This window comes from Chiroxiphia lanceolata, chromosome 21, assembly GCF_009829145.1.
Source record: "Chiroxiphia lanceolata isolate bChiLan1 chromosome 21, bChiLan1.pri, whole genome shotgun sequence".
Lineage (NCBI taxonomy): Eukaryota > Metazoa > Chordata > Aves > Passeriformes > Pipridae > Chiroxiphia > Chiroxiphia lanceolata.
The window spans coordinates 8,942,568-8,959,266 of NC_045657.1; the positions used below are offsets into that span (position 1 = coordinate 8,942,568).

The 16,699-nt window shown below is 54.6% G+C and overlaps 1 protein-coding gene across 3 annotated transcripts in view; it reads left to right on the top strand.

Moving 5' to 3' along the window:
- Positions 1–336: 336 nt before the first annotated feature.
- WHRN (whirlin) overlaps positions 337–16,699 on the top strand; it is a 51,116-nt gene continuing 34,753 nt past the window's right edge. For 2 of the 3 annotated variants that reach the window (XM_032708039.1, XM_032708040.1), the window contains exons 1-2: positions 337–1,010; positions 13,969–14,184. In XM_032708039.1, the coding sequence (XP_032563930.1) occupies positions 411–1,010; positions 13,969–14,184 (816 nt within the window). In that variant the 5' untranslated portion in view covers positions 337–410. Of the gene's footprint in view, positions 1,011–8,984; positions 9,084–13,968; positions 14,185–16,699 lie in introns of those variants that run through there. The other variant, XM_032708041.1, reaches the window with a different exon arrangement.

Consider the following 16,699-nt stretch of genomic DNA (forward strand, 5'->3'; position numbering starts at 1 on the left):
AGGGAGAGCGGCGGGACTTCACACCCTGCGCGGCTCCCACCCGGAGCTGAGCCGCGGGCAGGGCTGGGGATGCTCAGCGGGACAGGGTCGGGGACGCCGAGCGGGGCAGGGCCGAGCGCGGGGCAGGGCTGGGCGCTGACGAGCGGTGCCGAGCGGGCGCGCTAATTGCCGGGCGCGCTAATTGCGGGTCCCGCGGGGGCGGGCGCTGGGGCGGGGCGGGGGGGGGTCCGGTGCCGCCGCCGGGGCCGCTCTGTATAACCCGTCTCCCGGCAACGGGCGCGTCATTTCCTGGGGAGCCGGCGGAGAGCGCACGGACAGGTGGAGGAGCGGCGGGGCCGGGCGGCATCGCTCCTGCCCGGGGGGGTCCGCTCCGCTCCCGCGCTGCCCCCGCCGCTCCCGGTCCCGCCGCGATGAGCGCGGAGCTGGACGGCGTGTCCGTGCACTCCTCGTCCTCCTCGTCGGGCTCGCTGGGCTCGGCGCCGGGTCCGGCCCCGCGGCCGCTCTCGGCGAACGTGCGGCGGCTGCACCAGGCGCTCACGGCGCTGCTGAGCGAGGCGGAGCGGGAGCGCTTCATTCTCTGCCTCAACGCCTACCACGGCCGCCGCAACGTCTGCGACCTGGTGCGCTCCCTGCGCGCCCTCCTCGACGGGCCCCGCCGCCGCCAGCTCCTGCCGCTGCTGCGCCTCGTCCTGCCGCGCTCCGACCAGCTCCTCTTCGACCAGTACACGGCCGAGGGGCCCTACCTGCCGCCGCCCGGCCGCCCCCCGCCGCCCCCGGCCCCGCCGCCGGTGGTCCCCGGCGAGCTGCGGCAGGTGACGCTGCGCCGAAGCAAAGCCCACGAGGGTCTGGGCTTCAGCATCCGCGGAGGCGCCGAGCACGGCGTCGGGATCTACGTGTCGCTGGTGGAGCCGGGCTCGCTGGCCGAGCGGGAGGGGCTGCGAGTCGGAGACCAGATCCTGGGGGTCAACGGCAAGTCCCTGGACAGGGTGACCCACGCCGAGGCGGTCAAGGTAAGGCGGGTCCCGACCGGGCTCCGAGGGTTGTTCTCCCCCGTCCCGCCTTGTCCCGGTGCCTCTCTGCCTCCCCGGTGTCCGTGTCGCTCCCTCCCTCCTTGCTCGGGTCTCTCCCTCCGTCCCCGGGTGTTGTCGCCGTGCGCCCCGTCCATTCTCATCCCCCCGGCTCCACCCGCTGCTCCATCCCGCATCAACCGGTAGGACCGGAGCCCCCCGCTCCCCCTTATCCGGCGGGAACCCGCAGCCCTTCGCGGAGCCGCTCCGGGTTTGCATCGTGTCGGACACGGAGAGCTCGGGCTCGTCCCGCCCCGCCGTGCGCTCAGCCCGGCTGGAAAGTTTGCGGTGGGAATAGCGGTGCTCGCTGATGGCCAGGGCGGTACCGAGCTGCCGGCGCGGCTCTGGGCACGGCAGGCTCGTCCTGCGCTTTTATCACGTCTCTGAAACGCAGCGATGCTGCCCGTGGCTCCCTGTCAGCCTGGGAGGCTCGTGGAAGCTGGAGATCTGCATAAGCCGGGCTTTAAGCCGTGTACTCCAGCAGCTGTAGTGGGTTTGTCCTCCCAGAGATGGGGAAACTGAGGCACGGAGAGGCAGAACAGCCCCCTCGGGACTGCATCGTGCCCAGAGCAGGAGCAGATCCCCGATCCCCCTCTGACTGTGGCGGGGGGAGAAGGAGAACGGTTACACAACGGAAGGGCTCCCGCTCTCCCAGCGCGGCTCCACATACCCTGGGGACCTGTTGTAGTACAGAACAGGAGGGCGGCTATCGATAAAAGCTTTTATGGGGGTGGGGAAGTCCATAAACTGTGAGATTTTTCACCCGAAAGTCGGTGTCCTGTGGCAAATCCGTGTTTGAGTGACCCGAACCATTCGCAGAGATGATCTTGTGGTGGGTGGGCTCAGCTCGGAGCGTTCCCGAGGCACAAACCTATCGAGCTGGAGAATCGACTTTTTAGAGTAGCAGTTTGTAGGCAGCGTATGGAGAGCTGTTTTCCAGCTGTTTGTCCTTTAATTTTTCCATAATAAGCTCAAGTGGTTCTGTTGGGAGCCTGTTTCATGTGGAGTGTTCTCCGACAGCGCATTAATCACCCGCAGCTTTGAACAGAGTCTTCCCAGCCAACCTACATGGTCCCTGCCCCAGCTTTAAATCAGTGCCTCGGGCAAGGGCACGTCTTCCAGGCTGGAAATGAGTCCCTGGTAATCTTGAGACCAGGGAAAATATTTGTAGGAATGTTGTGGTGTTGTTTTTTTTTCTTGTTCCTGATGATAGGACAACACCAGTGTAAGTAAGTGAGCCTGCAATTTTGTGCCCCGGAGATTGCAAAACCCCCCCATATTTTGATTATGCCATTGGGATGGGTAGAAACCAGGTGTTAGAAATGGTCTCTTTCATGACTTCATCTCCAATTCATCCCACTGTGCTGGGTAATTCACATCACTTTCTGTTTGTTCTCTGATATAATGTACATGATGTCTCTCAGACATTATTAATTTTGAGTGAAACTAAGTGCTTCCTGCACAGAAATAATTCCTGTAGGATGTGGTTTGCCAAGAGCTATATTTTGTTAATATGATCCTGATAGGAAAGAGCAGCTCAGAATCTGTCTGCTTGCAAGCTGAACTTTCAACAACAGATTCATGACTTGCCCCGTGCTGGCACCTTCTTGAGGTCCTGGGCTCTTTTTACCCCTGGGAAGGGTTTTTATGACTCATGTGATGGTGGTGGTAGAAACACTTTGCTAGGGAAGAGCCATGGAGTGATTTATTGCAGCTCTAATAGTTCCTTTGGAGGTTCTAAAATGAAGCAGGTGCTAATTTGCCCTCACATCCTGCATTTGGGAGTGGGGACTGAAGAATAGATCGAGTTCAGTGATGCTCAAGGGCAGCTTCTGGAGGATTTCCCTGGGGTTAAGATGCAAACACCTCAGCCTGATGTTTTGGGTGTCATACAGGCTGTGAGAGCTGCAGGGACAAGAGGTGGTGATGTACAGGGTGGCTTGATCCCCTATTCTCTGCTTCCCCTTGAAACCTGGGAGCTGGGGCTCAGAGTGGGTGCATTAACAGCTCTGCAAAGGCCTCTGGCTGTGGTCTGGTCTCTCTGAACAGAGCAAACCTCTGTGACTTCTCCTCCCTGCTGGCTGTTGATCTGCTCTCTGTGGATCAATGGAGAGAGAAATGTTGGATAAACAGGCTGGGCTTGGTCCTGGAATTCACGTGTGCGCTGTACTTGGGATTAAATGGAGAGAGGGAAAGGTGAGAAGACAGAGCCTTTCTTTATACACCCCCCTGGCTGTGTAGCTGATCTCCCAGATGCTGCCTGCCTGCTTTTAGAGAGGGGGCTGTGCTGAGCTCTCTTAGTCAGAGTCTGTCTGATCAGAGCTCAGCTCCCGATCCCACCCATGGAGCGATCCTGTGGCTCCGTGTCCGTCTGGGAGCGGGCACAGCCCTGCTGCACTTCCATCCCTCCTGTCCTGCAGCAAGGAGCTGTCTGTCTGGGCCAGCGTTGTTATTCATCATGTGCCCAGTGTGGTGTTGTGAGAGGAGCTGTCAGAGCTCATCGTTTGGGGCGTGAGGCGATGGCAGGGCTCGGCTCCTCGGCTGCTCCCGGGCTCGTCCTGCTCCGGGCGTGAGTGCGACAAACTTACTGAACCAGAAACCAACTTTGTGCCTGCTGGGGTGCTCAGAGATGCTGGGCAGCAAGTGTGGCAGCGAGGCAGCTGTTCAGGCAGAGCAGTGAGTGAATACATTGCCTTGATTTGTTTGTGCAGCCTCGTGTGAGCACTCGGCAGCCGCTGCCTTGGTTTTACAAGTCGTGGTGGCTCAGTTGCCTTTTCATGCCTATCTGGCCATCCAGGAGTAGCCCAGCCACTTCCAGCCCTCCTCTCCAGAAGGAGAGAGGCACTGACTGTGAGGTAGCAGCAATTTCTGTCTACTCCTTGTATTTTCAGGCCTCATTCAGAACTGTGGTGTGCCAAAAATGAAATCATGGCGCCAGGTGAAAACTGCCACAACCCTGGGCAGAGAAGAAACATTGACCTGCACGTTGTCCCAGCTCAAAAGTGACTGGTGACCTGTGACAGGCACAGTGGTGATTGCAGATGTTGTAGTGTAAATTACAGCAAAAGTGCAATTCTGACTTAAACTGCAAGATTACCTCAGCGCTCCACATCAATTCACTTAAGGACCAGCTTCTTAACCTTTATGGAAGCAGTGGAGAGTTTTTTATGCCTTGTCTGCTTTGTGCTCGCTGTTTCATCCAAATCCAAACTAAATGACTCCATTACAATTACAGCTCTATCATTGCAGCATTCAAGAGTGCACTTTAGCAAAAGATCACTGTCGTGTGAGTTATGGTGTCAGGGAAGAAGTTTGTATTGTCTGCCGTATTTTTAGAGCTTGCTTGGCTTTCCTCAGCCTTGCTGTGTAGGACATTACACTGTGCCTCTAAACTGTGTGTATTTTATATATATAGTGTATATACTGCTGTATTTCAGCAGTTGTGCTGAAAGTTTATATTGATAACCTGTCATATTTTGTGCAGAGCAGTTAAAATTGAGGTGTTTGTGGGTTTAGACCATCAAAGTGTTACCCAGGGAGTTATTTCTCCAATAATCTGGAGTCGGCATTAAATTTGCAACCCCTTTCTCCCCCACCCCTTACTTTTGTTGCTCTGCAGTAGGTTTTCATGCCCTTTGAATCACTCAGGGAGGAAGGGGATGGGAGAAAGTTTGCACGACTCGGATGGATCGTTCCTGGTTTAGGATTTGGCTTAAGGAGCTACACCAGCCTCAAAAGAGCTGCACTGATTCCATCACTGGCCCTGCTGTTTGTGCTGACAGTTGGGCAAACCCGGATAAGCTTGATGAAAATCCCCAAAACTGCACTAATTTGTGTCCATCAGGCTTGGGGGGGGTGATTCTGTCCTCTTGGTGTAAATCCGGGGTGGCTTTGCCAAAGTCGCTGGATTTGCATCGAGTTTATTCTGAAGGAACTGGGGGGGTTCAAGCCCCTTGTCTTGGGTTCACATCCGAGAGGGATCACATCTCCTCCCTGGCCTGGGGTGGAGGGGGATCAAATCACATCCCCAGCCTTGGACAGAGGGGGATCACATCACACCTCCTCCTTTTCCTGAGGCAGAGGGGGATCACATCACCTGCCACGACCGTCTCTCTGTTCAAGCACAGGTTTTCACTCCTTCCAAACCAGCCTTTCCATCCCCTGCTCTGAGAGTGCCACGTGGGCATTTAAAAAATAATTAAAAGGAGATTAAAAGTCCTTTTATGTTCTATTAATTTGGGGTTTCGTGGTGGCAGACAAGGAGGTCTCTTCAGAGACTGCAATATTTCACAGGAGGTAGAAAGGGCTCCAGGTGCTTGTGGTATTGCTAAGAGACCTCTGAGAAATGAAACGTGCAGCCCTGAGCCCTGGGAACATATTTAGAGCAATTTTCCTTTGCAGGCAGCTTACAAGAGAGCAAATCTCATTCCACTGTTTCTCGTGATGGCAAATTAATTGATTATTGTGAGCTGACACTGCTGATTTCCTGTGGGCAGCACTCACCACTGCACTGGGGCCGGGGAGGGATGAATGCAGCTTGATTTGGTTGGGGTTTGACCCTTCCAAGTGCTTGGAGCTGTGGATTGTCACCCACAGCCAGGGATGGGATGACTGAGGAGGGAAGGGAATGCATTGATCCCCGATTGTGTAGAGATATCAGCAGTGTTCCTTTAACTGCCTGTGTGCTTATCACTGTGTGTCTGTATTTTTAGAAGGCACTAAAGAGAGAGGCTAGAAAGTTCTCCCCTTCCCAGGGGATCTCAGGGAGCTGGAGCATGGCACAGGAGGATGTGACTAGCATCTACCCCAATAGTTAGAGCAGTAATCTGTTCCTTGGTGTCTGGATCTGCTTAGAAACAAAAAAAACCCCAAGAACTGCACTCAAAAAAGAGCTTAAAACACAGGTTCTGTGCAGTGCCACGGGTTTCTGCTCTGCCCTTCTGTCCTGCAAACAGCTTCTTTTTCACTTGCTGTAGCCAGGTGAGTTTGGAGGGAGAGGGGGGAAAGTGGAAAGTCAGCAGGATCTCCCTCTAGGTAAAAGGGGGGGGAAATAGTCAGGCTTGAACGTGAAGCCGCCTGCATTAAAAATGAGTTTTAACGCTCCTCAGAGGGAAGAGCTCATGGCAGTGGCTCTGTCAAGGGCTGTTCCTGGTTTCACAGGCAGATCTGAGGATGTGGTGGAGCAGATTTAACGCCGGACCTCGCTTGGAGCTGACCAGGGTGCTGAGATGATGCTCTGCGGTCCCTGTGAGCTCGTCTGAGCTCCCAAATTAACGCCTCGTCTGACTTGGAGCGGGAGAGACTCGCACACACAGACGGCATCTGCGGGAACGCGGGTTTAGCTGTGGCACCAGAGGTAGGAGCAGGTTATATTTGCTGCTGTACCACTGATTTCCCTCAGTGGGCAAGTTACTTAGTCATCTGTTTCCCTTCATTACACCAGCAAATCACAGTCAGCCCTAATGAAATCAAATGACATTATACTGATGCAAAAGATTAGAATGAGGTCCTTAATCTCTCCTCTCCTCATAATGCAGGGATGATAGCACTTGGCACCAGTATTGGCTTGTTCATCAGGTTAGTATCGTTAGGGCAGCCTTGACTTCTTGGAGCATTAATGTCATTTAGTGGGCTCCTTGTAAATAAACAGTAGAGAAGTTGAGAAGATAACCTGAAGGAGAAAAGCTTCTTTCCTTCCAGTGCCTGTTGGAAGAAAAAACAAAAGCATCAGTGTGCAGCAGAACTGATGAATTAAAATATCCTTTACTCGGTCCCTGTGTCCTCGGGGGAAGACGATGGATTTTCTTGACACTTTTTCCTCAGTGTCTGCTCGGAGAATTATTCAGCTCTAAATCCCCTCAGTTAAACTGCCAAAGCATCTGCTGACATGGTCTGCCTTAGTTTCTTTTGCCTGGGTGCTCTGTGAATTCTCCCTGTCAGGACTGCTGAGTGCTTGGTAAATCCAGGTGGAGCAGGGAGCTGGGCAGGCTGGGGGAGCCCTGCTCCTGCCAGCTGCTTTTTGGTGGGCTCAGAAGCTGCCCCTGAGCCTCTCGGGGTGGGATGTGCTGGCAGGGGAGGCTGGAGGGGCCTCTGCTCTGTGCAGGCTCTGACTGGATGTCCTTGGTGCTTAGTCCAGTGTCCTGCTTGCTTCCCCACGTTGATTCTTTAAAAGTTAGTTTCCCCCCCAAGTAACTTGTGTTATCTAAACAATATGGGCTTGGGGGTGGTTTGTGTGACCTCTTTCAGCATTGCTTGGTGTGGAGTGGAAAGAGAAGACAAGAGGAAGCAGGAGGGAGGGCTCTGATCTAGATTTCCCTTATTCCCTTATCCCCCTTGCCCCCCATCCCTTGGCTTGCACCAATAAAGTTATGTGGAGTTTTCTGCTCTATTTATAATTGTCCTGGGCTTCCTGAGGGATGCACTGGGCAGTGACCAGCTTGGAGGGGTGGGAGGTTACAGAGCAGGGCTGGGAGGTGTCAGCCCTTGGAGGGGTTGGGAAGAAGGGCCTGGGGCTAAGATTTCATTTGACCTTTCCAGGTGAGAGGGACGTAGGCTCCCTGCTGCTCTGGGGCTAAATGTGTGCAATCACCATAATTATGCATCTATTTGCATTTGTTTGCATAAATGCTGCTACTTGAAAGCCTGACTGCTGTCACCTTTGCCTTGGGAGAGGGGGAGAGGTTGGACTGTGCCTCCTGCAATTCCCATTTGTCTTCCTGATGGGAGGCCGTGTCACACCCTCCACCCCCTGTGCTGTGGAACCCGCTGCTCTCGCTCCATCTGGAGTGCCTGTGCTTCCCTCTTCCCTCCTTCTGTCTCCTGCTCTCCCCACCTGCCTCTGTGTCACCTTTTCTTTGTTCCAGTTCTCCTTGTTCCCGTGCAGGGATGAGCTGTTTGGACACCTCAGTGCAGCCCAGGCTCCCAGTTCCTCTGCCCAGAATGAGTTCCCTGCTCTTTGTCAGGCAAGGTGGGGATGGGACACACTCAGAATCACAGAACCCTGGAATGGTGTGGGTTGGAAGTGACCTTAAAGCTCATCTTGTTCCACCCCCTGCCATGGGCAGGGACACCTTCCACTAGACCAGGTGGCTCCAAGCCCTGTCCAGTTTGGCCTTAAACATTCCAGGGATGGGGCAGCCACAGCTTCTCTGGGCAACACTTGTTCCAAAACATCTTATTTACAATTCCAGGCTGCAGCCTGGGGCAGGGGACAGTCTCTCCCTGTGTCTTTGTACTGTACCTGATGGACTTGGCCTTAGCCAAGGTGTGCAGTGTAATGGCCTTGTATCCATCCTACCTGCAGATGATCCCTGGAGCCAGCCTTTGAGGGCAGGAAATGCCTCTGCCTGCTGTCCTCTGCTCTGGGCAGAGGAACCATTCAGCTGATCTGGCTCAATCCATCTCCCTGTAAAAGCTCCTGAGGTCCTGCCCCTGCAGCCCCTTCCCCTCCACGGCACACACAGGGAGCTGCTTCATTCCCGCTGGCACCGAGATGGTTTTCCTCAGTCTGGCTAAACCCACAAGCTTAAAACCACCTGGTCCAGCAGGGACACCCCCGGATAGAGCAGGAAACAGTGGTTAAACAAACTCCTGCAAGCCGTTCCCTCCTCGGTGCCGGAATGTGCTGCAAAAGCTCCCTCTGCCTCCCTCCTGTGGTACCTCACTTCTTTCTCCTTTGCAGTTTTTCCTTTCCCAAGCCCGTGCCTTACTTTTTTTTATGGGGACTTGGTGCCAGATTGCGTGGTGCTCCACTGATTGATAACCTCCAGGGTGACCTTTGGAGGTGCCCATTACCCCGTGCCCATTACCCCGTGCCCATTTTCCCGTGCCCATTACCTCGTGCCCATTATCCCGCAGCCAAACGGCTCCGACGAGGCTGTTGCTGCCGGAAAGAAAACAGCTTGAGCCTGTGGAGAGGGGGAGGCTGGCTCATAGTTAATGCTCCTTGTATCCAGCTGTGCTCTTCCCCACGAAGGGATGGAGTGGGATAGATTGCTCCTTTCATTAGCAGAGAAGGTAAGTGAGGGGGCTGTACCCGAATGCAGATCCAGTCAGGCTGCCAGAAGGATCCTGGTGATTAATTGCCATCGATTTCTGACGTCTGTGTTCCTACTGGGGGGAATTTTTGGAGGCCTGGAAGATGCTTTTAAGCAGCCTTCAGCCTTTTCAGGGCCGTGGAGAAGTGGAAAATGATGAAGATGGGAGAGGAGAGCCTTCAGTGGAGTGAGATGTGCTGGGCAGGACTGGCATGGCTGGGTTTCAGTCTGGGTTGTAGGAGAGAACATCATGTACTCTGTCTTGTTTTGGGTTTTGTGTTGGTGGGGTTTTTTTGTTTGTTTTTGTTTTTTTTTTTAAGATATTTGTGGGCACATGAGATGTGTGTTTGCTTTTTTGACTGTTTTAAACCATCTACTTCAGTCTCAGAGGACTTGATAGATAATTAACTAGTGTGTTGTCAGGGGCTCAGCAGCCTTATGGAATCACTCTGCCCCCCCCCTCTCTGGCACTTGCTGCTTCTAATAACGTTTCCAGGCAATTGGTGACTGTTTCTCTGCTAAAGGTTCTGGCACTAATTCCCAGATCCAAATAACTGATTTCTTTCAGCTTGGCTCCTGGCAGAGGTGTGCTTGCACACGGTGGTGCCAGAGTTAAAACCTTCCACCCCATGGCCTTCAGACACCTCAGGGATGGGGCAAAGCCAAATCTTATCTGAGGCTGGAGCAAAACACAGCAGCCCTGAACAACATGTGGCAAATCCCTGAAATGGCTTGAGGAAGGAGATAGAGATGCAGCCTTGCGCTGTCTGATTCTGCAGAGGGGATTAAGGAGGTGGAATTTGTTATTTAATGGTAAAATGGGTTGGGTTCAGGGTGCCCATCAGATAAGAGGCTTTCCCAAAAACACTCAGGGTGAGTTCTGCTGTCTCTTCGTGGTGGTATCTCTGCAGCTGCTGCACACAAGACAATTTGTGTGTCTGGGAGGGAGAAGTTCTTCCTTGTAGAAATCCCATCCAGAGCCTGTCTTTGTGAAAGTCCCCCTGTGCTGACACTGCTGAGGCCACACCTCGAGTCCTGTGTCCAGGTCTGGGCCCCTCTTGGCAAAAAGACATTGAGGGGCTGGAGCGTGTCCAGGGAAGGGAATGGAACTGGGGAAGGGGCTGGAGCACCAGGAGCAGCTGAGGGAGCTGGGGGGGCTCAGCCTGGAGAAAAGGAGGCTCAGGGGGGACCTTCTGGCTCTGCAACCCCCTGACAGGAGGGGGGAGCTGGGGGGGGGGGGTTGGGCTCTGCTGCCGGGGAACAAGGGACAGGAGGAGAGGGAACGGCCTCAAGCTGTGCCAGGGGAGGCTCAGGTTGGACATCAGGAGGAATTTCTTCGTGGAAAGGGTGGTCAGGCTTGGGAGGGGCTGCCCAGGGAAGGTGGTGGAGTCCCCATCCCTGGAGGTGTCGAAGGAAGGACTGGCTGTGGCACTCAGTGCTCTGGGCTGGGGGACAAGGTGGGGATGGGCACAGGGGGGACTTGGTGATCTTGGAGCTCTTTTCCAACCCTGATGATTCTGTGATAAGAACTCTGTCCTGAAAAGCTTCTCCTTTAGTCCCAGGGAGCTGGGCTGACCCTTGTGGGAAGTGCATCATTCATGTGGTGCTGCCCCTCTCTTTGCTGTGGGGGCCTCACAAACGGGGCTGGCAGCAAAGTTGAGGCCAGAGGGCTTGTGCCAGCCTGGTGGCACCTCTCTGGGAGCAGGAAGGGCAAAGTGCTCCATGCTTGAGCCATAGCTGGGCTGCTGGGCACAGGGGCCAGCAGCCTGGAGGCTTCCAAGGGAGTGGTAATCTGTTATAAACCAAAACCTACCAAAATCCCGTGCTCAGGTGGGTGTGGAGACACTCTGCAAACATCTCCCAGGAGGCCAGGGTGGATGCACAGTGTGGGAGAAGCCAGTGTGACAGGGCTGGAAAAGAATTCCTGCTGATTGCTTGATGTTCAGGGAGAACAGCTGGAAAATGGGGCCTGTCCTGTGCTGTGGTTATGGTCCCTGCTGGCCAAAATGCCAGGGAAGGATGTGCTGAAGAAGCTGTGTGGTCCCTGATCTGTCAGGAATTGGCACCTCTAAACCCCAGATGGTCAGTTGGCCCCTTCTCACCAACCCTGAGTGGGGTGGACTGACCCTGGTGCCCACCAAAGCCATTCCATCACCCCTTCAGCTGGACAGGAGTGAGAAAATTTAACTTAAGGTGGGTCAAGATAAGGACAGGAGGGGAAAAAAAGAACAGAGGGGAAGTGCAGCACTTCTTCCTGGGCAGGGAGATGGATGGTGGCTCTGCCCTCTTGGAGCTCACCATGGCAGCTGATGGTGGCTTCTGGCTCTGTTTGGAAGCAGGTGGAAGCTTCTCCCACTTGGCTCACCTGATGCCTCATCCCTTTGCAGCTCCTCATGCCAAGCAGTTTGTTAAGGTCTGGTTCAGTGTGTGGATGCACAAAGGTTCTGCAGGTCTGTGCCAGATTGTGTTCCATGCCTGCTGTGCTTCAGGGTGGATTTATCCAAGGGAAAACACTGCTTCCCTTCTCCTCTCCTCTCCTCTCCCAGCCATGGCAGCTGCACTTTAAAGAGCTGGTGGCTGCCTGGAGAACAGAAATCTTCCTGGAAGCTCCAATGCTTGAACAGAACTGACTTTAGTGGTTATTGGGTGGGGAGGAGGTTTGTACTGAGCACCCTGTGGTTTTTGGGAAGACTGTGGTGACCAGAGGGAGGACACCTGGAAGTGTCCAAGGGCTGTTTTTCTGTGTAGAGCTGAAAAGGATGGGAATGCAAGCACCAGTCAGGATAATGAGGCATTTCTGTGGCAGAGGGAGGACTGGACTCCTGTGTCACTGCCTGTCCTCATTGTTTCCCTGTGCTGGATGAGGAGCTGCAGCCCCACTCAGAGGTGAGACCTCGCTCAGGGGTCTGTCAGTGCTGTTGTGTCTCAGTGCCTGGGTAAGGCAGTGGTGTTGTGGAGACTGAGAAGGGGTTTTCACAGAGCTGTCTGCGGTTTGAATGGATGGAGAAGGGTTTGGGGAGGGCCTGTACCCCATAGAATCATAAACTTATAGAATCAGAATCTGCTGAGCTGGAAGGGACCCATCAGGGTTGTCGAGTCCAACTCCTGGCCCTGCACAGAATGCCACCATCTCACAGGGGTCACCTCTGGGGGAGGTGAGAAGGCTCCCTGCCACCCCCAGTCCTGGAGTTCAGCCCATCCTCAGCCTTGTTCTGTGGCTCAGGAAGCTGTGCCCTGGAGCATGGCTGGGCTGCAGTGCCCCTTGGAGAGCGGGCAGCGAGCTCAGAGGTGGCTCCCAGTGAGGGCTGGGCTGATGCCAGCAGGGCTGGAGTGTGGGGAGCACCTCTGCCTGCAGGAGATGGCCACAGGGGGTGTGTTTGGGGGATCAGGGCTTGGGGCAGGGGAGCAGCCCGGGGGGGTGAAGTGCTCTGCGGGTGTTGGGATGGAGCTGTTGGTTTCCAGTCCTTGTTTTAAGCTCTCCAGGCACATGGTGACCTTGGGAGCATGTGACAAGTTTGCAGCCAAATTGCTCTGGGTGATGGAGATGCTGAGCTGGATTCTCTTTAGCTTTGGCAGGGAGGGACAGGAGTGTTGCCAGGTCAGGGCTGGGATCCAGCCAGCCCAGTATTCCTGACAATATTACCCTTTTCAAGGAGCTGCTGCTCTTAGTTCTTCCTGGTCACAAGCTTTGCTCAGCAGCTTCTCTGCTCAGCGGGGACAGGAGACCTTGTAGGAGCAGCTCATCAAAATGATGTATATATGGGAAAAAAAAAAAACCAAAGCACCTCCCTTCTGAGAGCAGATCTGGAGTGTTGATGTTCCTGAGGCCTCAGAAGGGATCAGCACTTCCAGCTGTCCCCAGGGAGAGCTCCTATATGTTTATTTAAGTTTACTGTAAAGCTTCTGTCAGCTCCTCACAGTGGAAGGTGGGAGAGCAGAGGAGCGATTGCAAATCACCTTCTCTGGGCCTCAAGGTCATCTCTGCGTGTGTTGGTTTAAATATATGTGTACATTTAGTAATTATTGTACTTGTTAATTGACTGCTTGTGCTGGGGGAGGCAGCTGGTCACTAAATGGCTGAATTTCAATATTCCCTGAAGGCATCAGGAGCTTTTCCAGTGGCAGAGTTTGGGGCCGAGGTGTGGGATGAGAGGAGTTTGGGGCCGAGGTGTGGGATGAGAGGAGTTTGGGGCCGAGGTGTGGGATGAGAGGAGTTTGGGGCCGAGGTGTGGGATGAGAGGAGTTTGGGGCCGAGGTGTGGGATGAGAGGAGTTTGGGGCTGAGCTCAGGCTTTTCCCAAACAGGCTGTTGTTTGGCTGGAGCCTGCTGCCAGCATGGTCATGAACAGGATGACATCCATGTCCAGCCTGGAGAGGAGAAAGTTGTGGAGAGACCTTGGAGCACCTTCCAGTGCCTAAAGGGGCTGCAAGAGAGCTGGAGAGGGACTTTGGGCAAGGATCTGTGTTGCTCTCCTCCAGCACTGATCCCTGTCCTGCTCCAGCTCCTCTCCAGAGCTGCAGAAGCTGCTCAGTCTCGGGTTCAGCTCATCCTGGGGGCTCCTCCTGGGCATGGCACTGCCCACCTCACCTCCCATACTCTGCCTCACTCTGCTCTTTCCGTGGCTGGTGGGGAAAAAAAATCCCACTGCATTTTCTCTGTCAGCAGCTTTGCCTTAACACTGTTTCAGAGAGGAGAGAGTAGAAAAATGCAAAATCCCAGCTTTTTATGTCTCTCCGTCACTCAGTTGGTGGCCGTAGAGCAGCTTGAGATCTTCCAGCCTCATGGAAGAGCAAAGCTGTGTCCCCCCCCCCTAAGACAGGTGGTCCTGGCATTGACTCCCCCCTTCTCCTTGGCTTGTCTTGCAGGTGCTGAAGGGCTGCAAGAAGCTGAACCTGTCGGTGCATTCGGTGGGGCGCATCCCGGGCGGGTACGTCACCAACCACATCTACACCTGGGTGGACCCCCAGGGCCGCAGCGTGTCCCCCCCCACGGGGCTGCCCCACCACCAGAACAGCTCCCTGCGCAGGGACAGCGAGAAGAGGAGCCACCTCCAGCTCCTGCAGGAGGGGGATGAGAAGAAGGTGAGCAAAGGGGGACCGGCCCCAGCCCCGGGGGCCTCTCTGCGGTCACATCCCACCAGGGAGGTGCCAACCTCCTTCCTTCATAGAATCATGGAATCAGCTGGGTTGGAAGGGACTTCTGAGATCATCCAGTCCAACCCTTGATCCAACCCCACCGTGGTTCCCAGCCCATGGCACTGATGCCACATCCAGTCTTATCTTAAACACCTCCAAGGATGGAGAATCCACCCCCTCCCTGGGCAGCCCATTCCAATGGCTGAGCACCCTCTCTGCAAAGAAATTCTTCCTAATATCCAACCTAAACCTCCCCTGGCACAGCTCAAGACCGAGCCCTCTTGTCTTGCTGATGGTTGCCTGGGAAAAGAGACCAACCCCCCCCTGGCTCCCCCCTCCTGTCAGGGAGTTGCAGAGAGTGAGGAGGTCTCCCCTGAGCCTCCTCTTCTCCAGGCTGAACAGCCCCAGCTCCTGTGCTTGGCAGCCCTGTGATCCTGGCCTTGTTGGGGTAGCCTGGCTCTCCTTTAGGATCCTGGGTTTCCTCCCTTGGGCTGTAGATTTCCCTCTGTCTCCCTCCTGTAGGGTGGGATGGATTGGCTTTGTTCCCGTTGGACACAAGTAGAACCTGAGCTGGAGAGCAGGGATTGTCCAGGTGCAACCTGGTCTGGCAGGGAGGGTTCTGCCAGGGACAGCCATCGAACCAGAAGTTGATTTTAAGGCCTTTCCCAAAAAGGTGGGTGGTTGGATGGAGCCTTCTGACAGCATGGACATCAAGGGACTGACACCCATGTCCAACCTGGAGCTCTGGAGAGACCTTAGAGCTCCTTCCAGTGCCTAAAGGGCCTCCAGGAGAGCTGGAGAGAGACTTGGGACAAGGACATGGAGTGACAGGACAAGAGGGAATGGCTTTAAGCTGAAGGAGGGTAGAATTAGATGGGATGTTGGGAAGGAATTCTTGGCTGTGAGGATGGTGAGGCCCTGGCACAGGTTGCCCAGAGAAGCTGTGGCTGCCCCATCCCTGGAAGTGTCCAAGGCCAGGTTGGATGGGGCTTGGAGCAACCTGGGCTAGTGGAAGGTGTCCTGCCTGTGGTGAGGGGTGGAACTGGGTGATCTTTAATGTCTCTTCCCACCAAACCATTAAGTGGTTCTCTGTTATGTTCAGGAGGGCTTGTGGACTTGGAGGGCTGGACCTCAGAGTGCCTCCCTGCCCCTCTTCCTGCATTTCAGATTTTTCCTCAGGTGTTTCTGTGAGGCTTTTTTGGGTCTCTTGGCAGTTTTCTTGAAGTAAAAAAAAAACCAACCAAACAAAAAACCAAAACAAAACACCCCAATTTTTTCTCTTCCATAAAATGCAGTAAAATAAACCAGATGATTTTCCTTTTCCATTTGTGGAGAGTCAGTCAGGCTGAGCCAGGAGGGGCCTGTGTGGAAACCTTGGTGAGAGAAAAAAGTACAGGGAAGGGAATGGTTTCCATAATGGTCCCAGGGGAGTGTGGTCAGTGCTGGTCTGAATGTCAGGCCTCTGACAGAAAGGGAAGTGCATCAGCACCTCTAATTCCCAGCCCTGTTCCTTGCTGGGAGCCTGCCCTCCTTTAAACAGCCCGTGGTGTAAGGGAAGCCAGGTTCAGGCTGCAGTATCTGATCTCAGGGATTTAATGTCTCTTCTCCCTCTCACTTCCCATCCCAAGCAGACCCTGAGAGGTGTCAGTGCAGAGGCACAGAGCTCAGATGCCCTTGCAGTGAGGCTCAGGCTGGAGGGGCAGCCTCTGCTCCCTTCTCAGTGGTGATGGATGTGGAACACGTCCATCCTGTTCCAGCAGGACACGGTGTTTCCTCAGTGCCATCCATGGAATATCAAAATACTGGCCCAGGACTAAGCAGGGCACTGGCTTCCCAAACACACAGAGTTGCTTGGGTCCTTGATATATTCCCATCCTCTTATCCTGGTGTCAGTCTGTCTGACTGCACACCCAAAATGTCCTCAGCTCTGCCTGGAAACGCCGTGGAAGGGTCTGTGAGCTGGAGCTTCCCAGCTCAGCCAGAGAGGGGAAAAAAACCTAATACAGGATGAGGCAGTTTGCTGATGAAATATTCATGTGGGCCACAAGGGAGAAGGGCCTATTATTTTTACTTTAAGCAGAAGAAAGAAGCAGGCACTGCTGGCTGGTGTCCCCCACCCGCTGCCACCAGTGTCACCTTGAGAGAGCAGCAGCGGCTCTGGGAGCCTGTGGGGAGGAGGTTTTGTCTCTGTTCCTTTAGTCCTTGCCGTGTGTGGACAGGAAATGCTCAGAAACCTGCAGATGTGCATCCCCTGAGCCTCATGTGGCCCCAGGCAGCCCCTTCCCCTCAGTGCCCAGAGGAGATGTGATTCCAGGTACTCAGGCTGGCTCGGGGGCTGCAGGGACCACTGCCCAGCCCCAAATACCCTCCTCTGTGCTGCTCCTTGTCCTGAACTCCTCAGGAGTCTTGAGCTGCCCCAGGGCAGGTTTAGGTTGGCCATGGGGCAGAAGTTGTTTGCAGA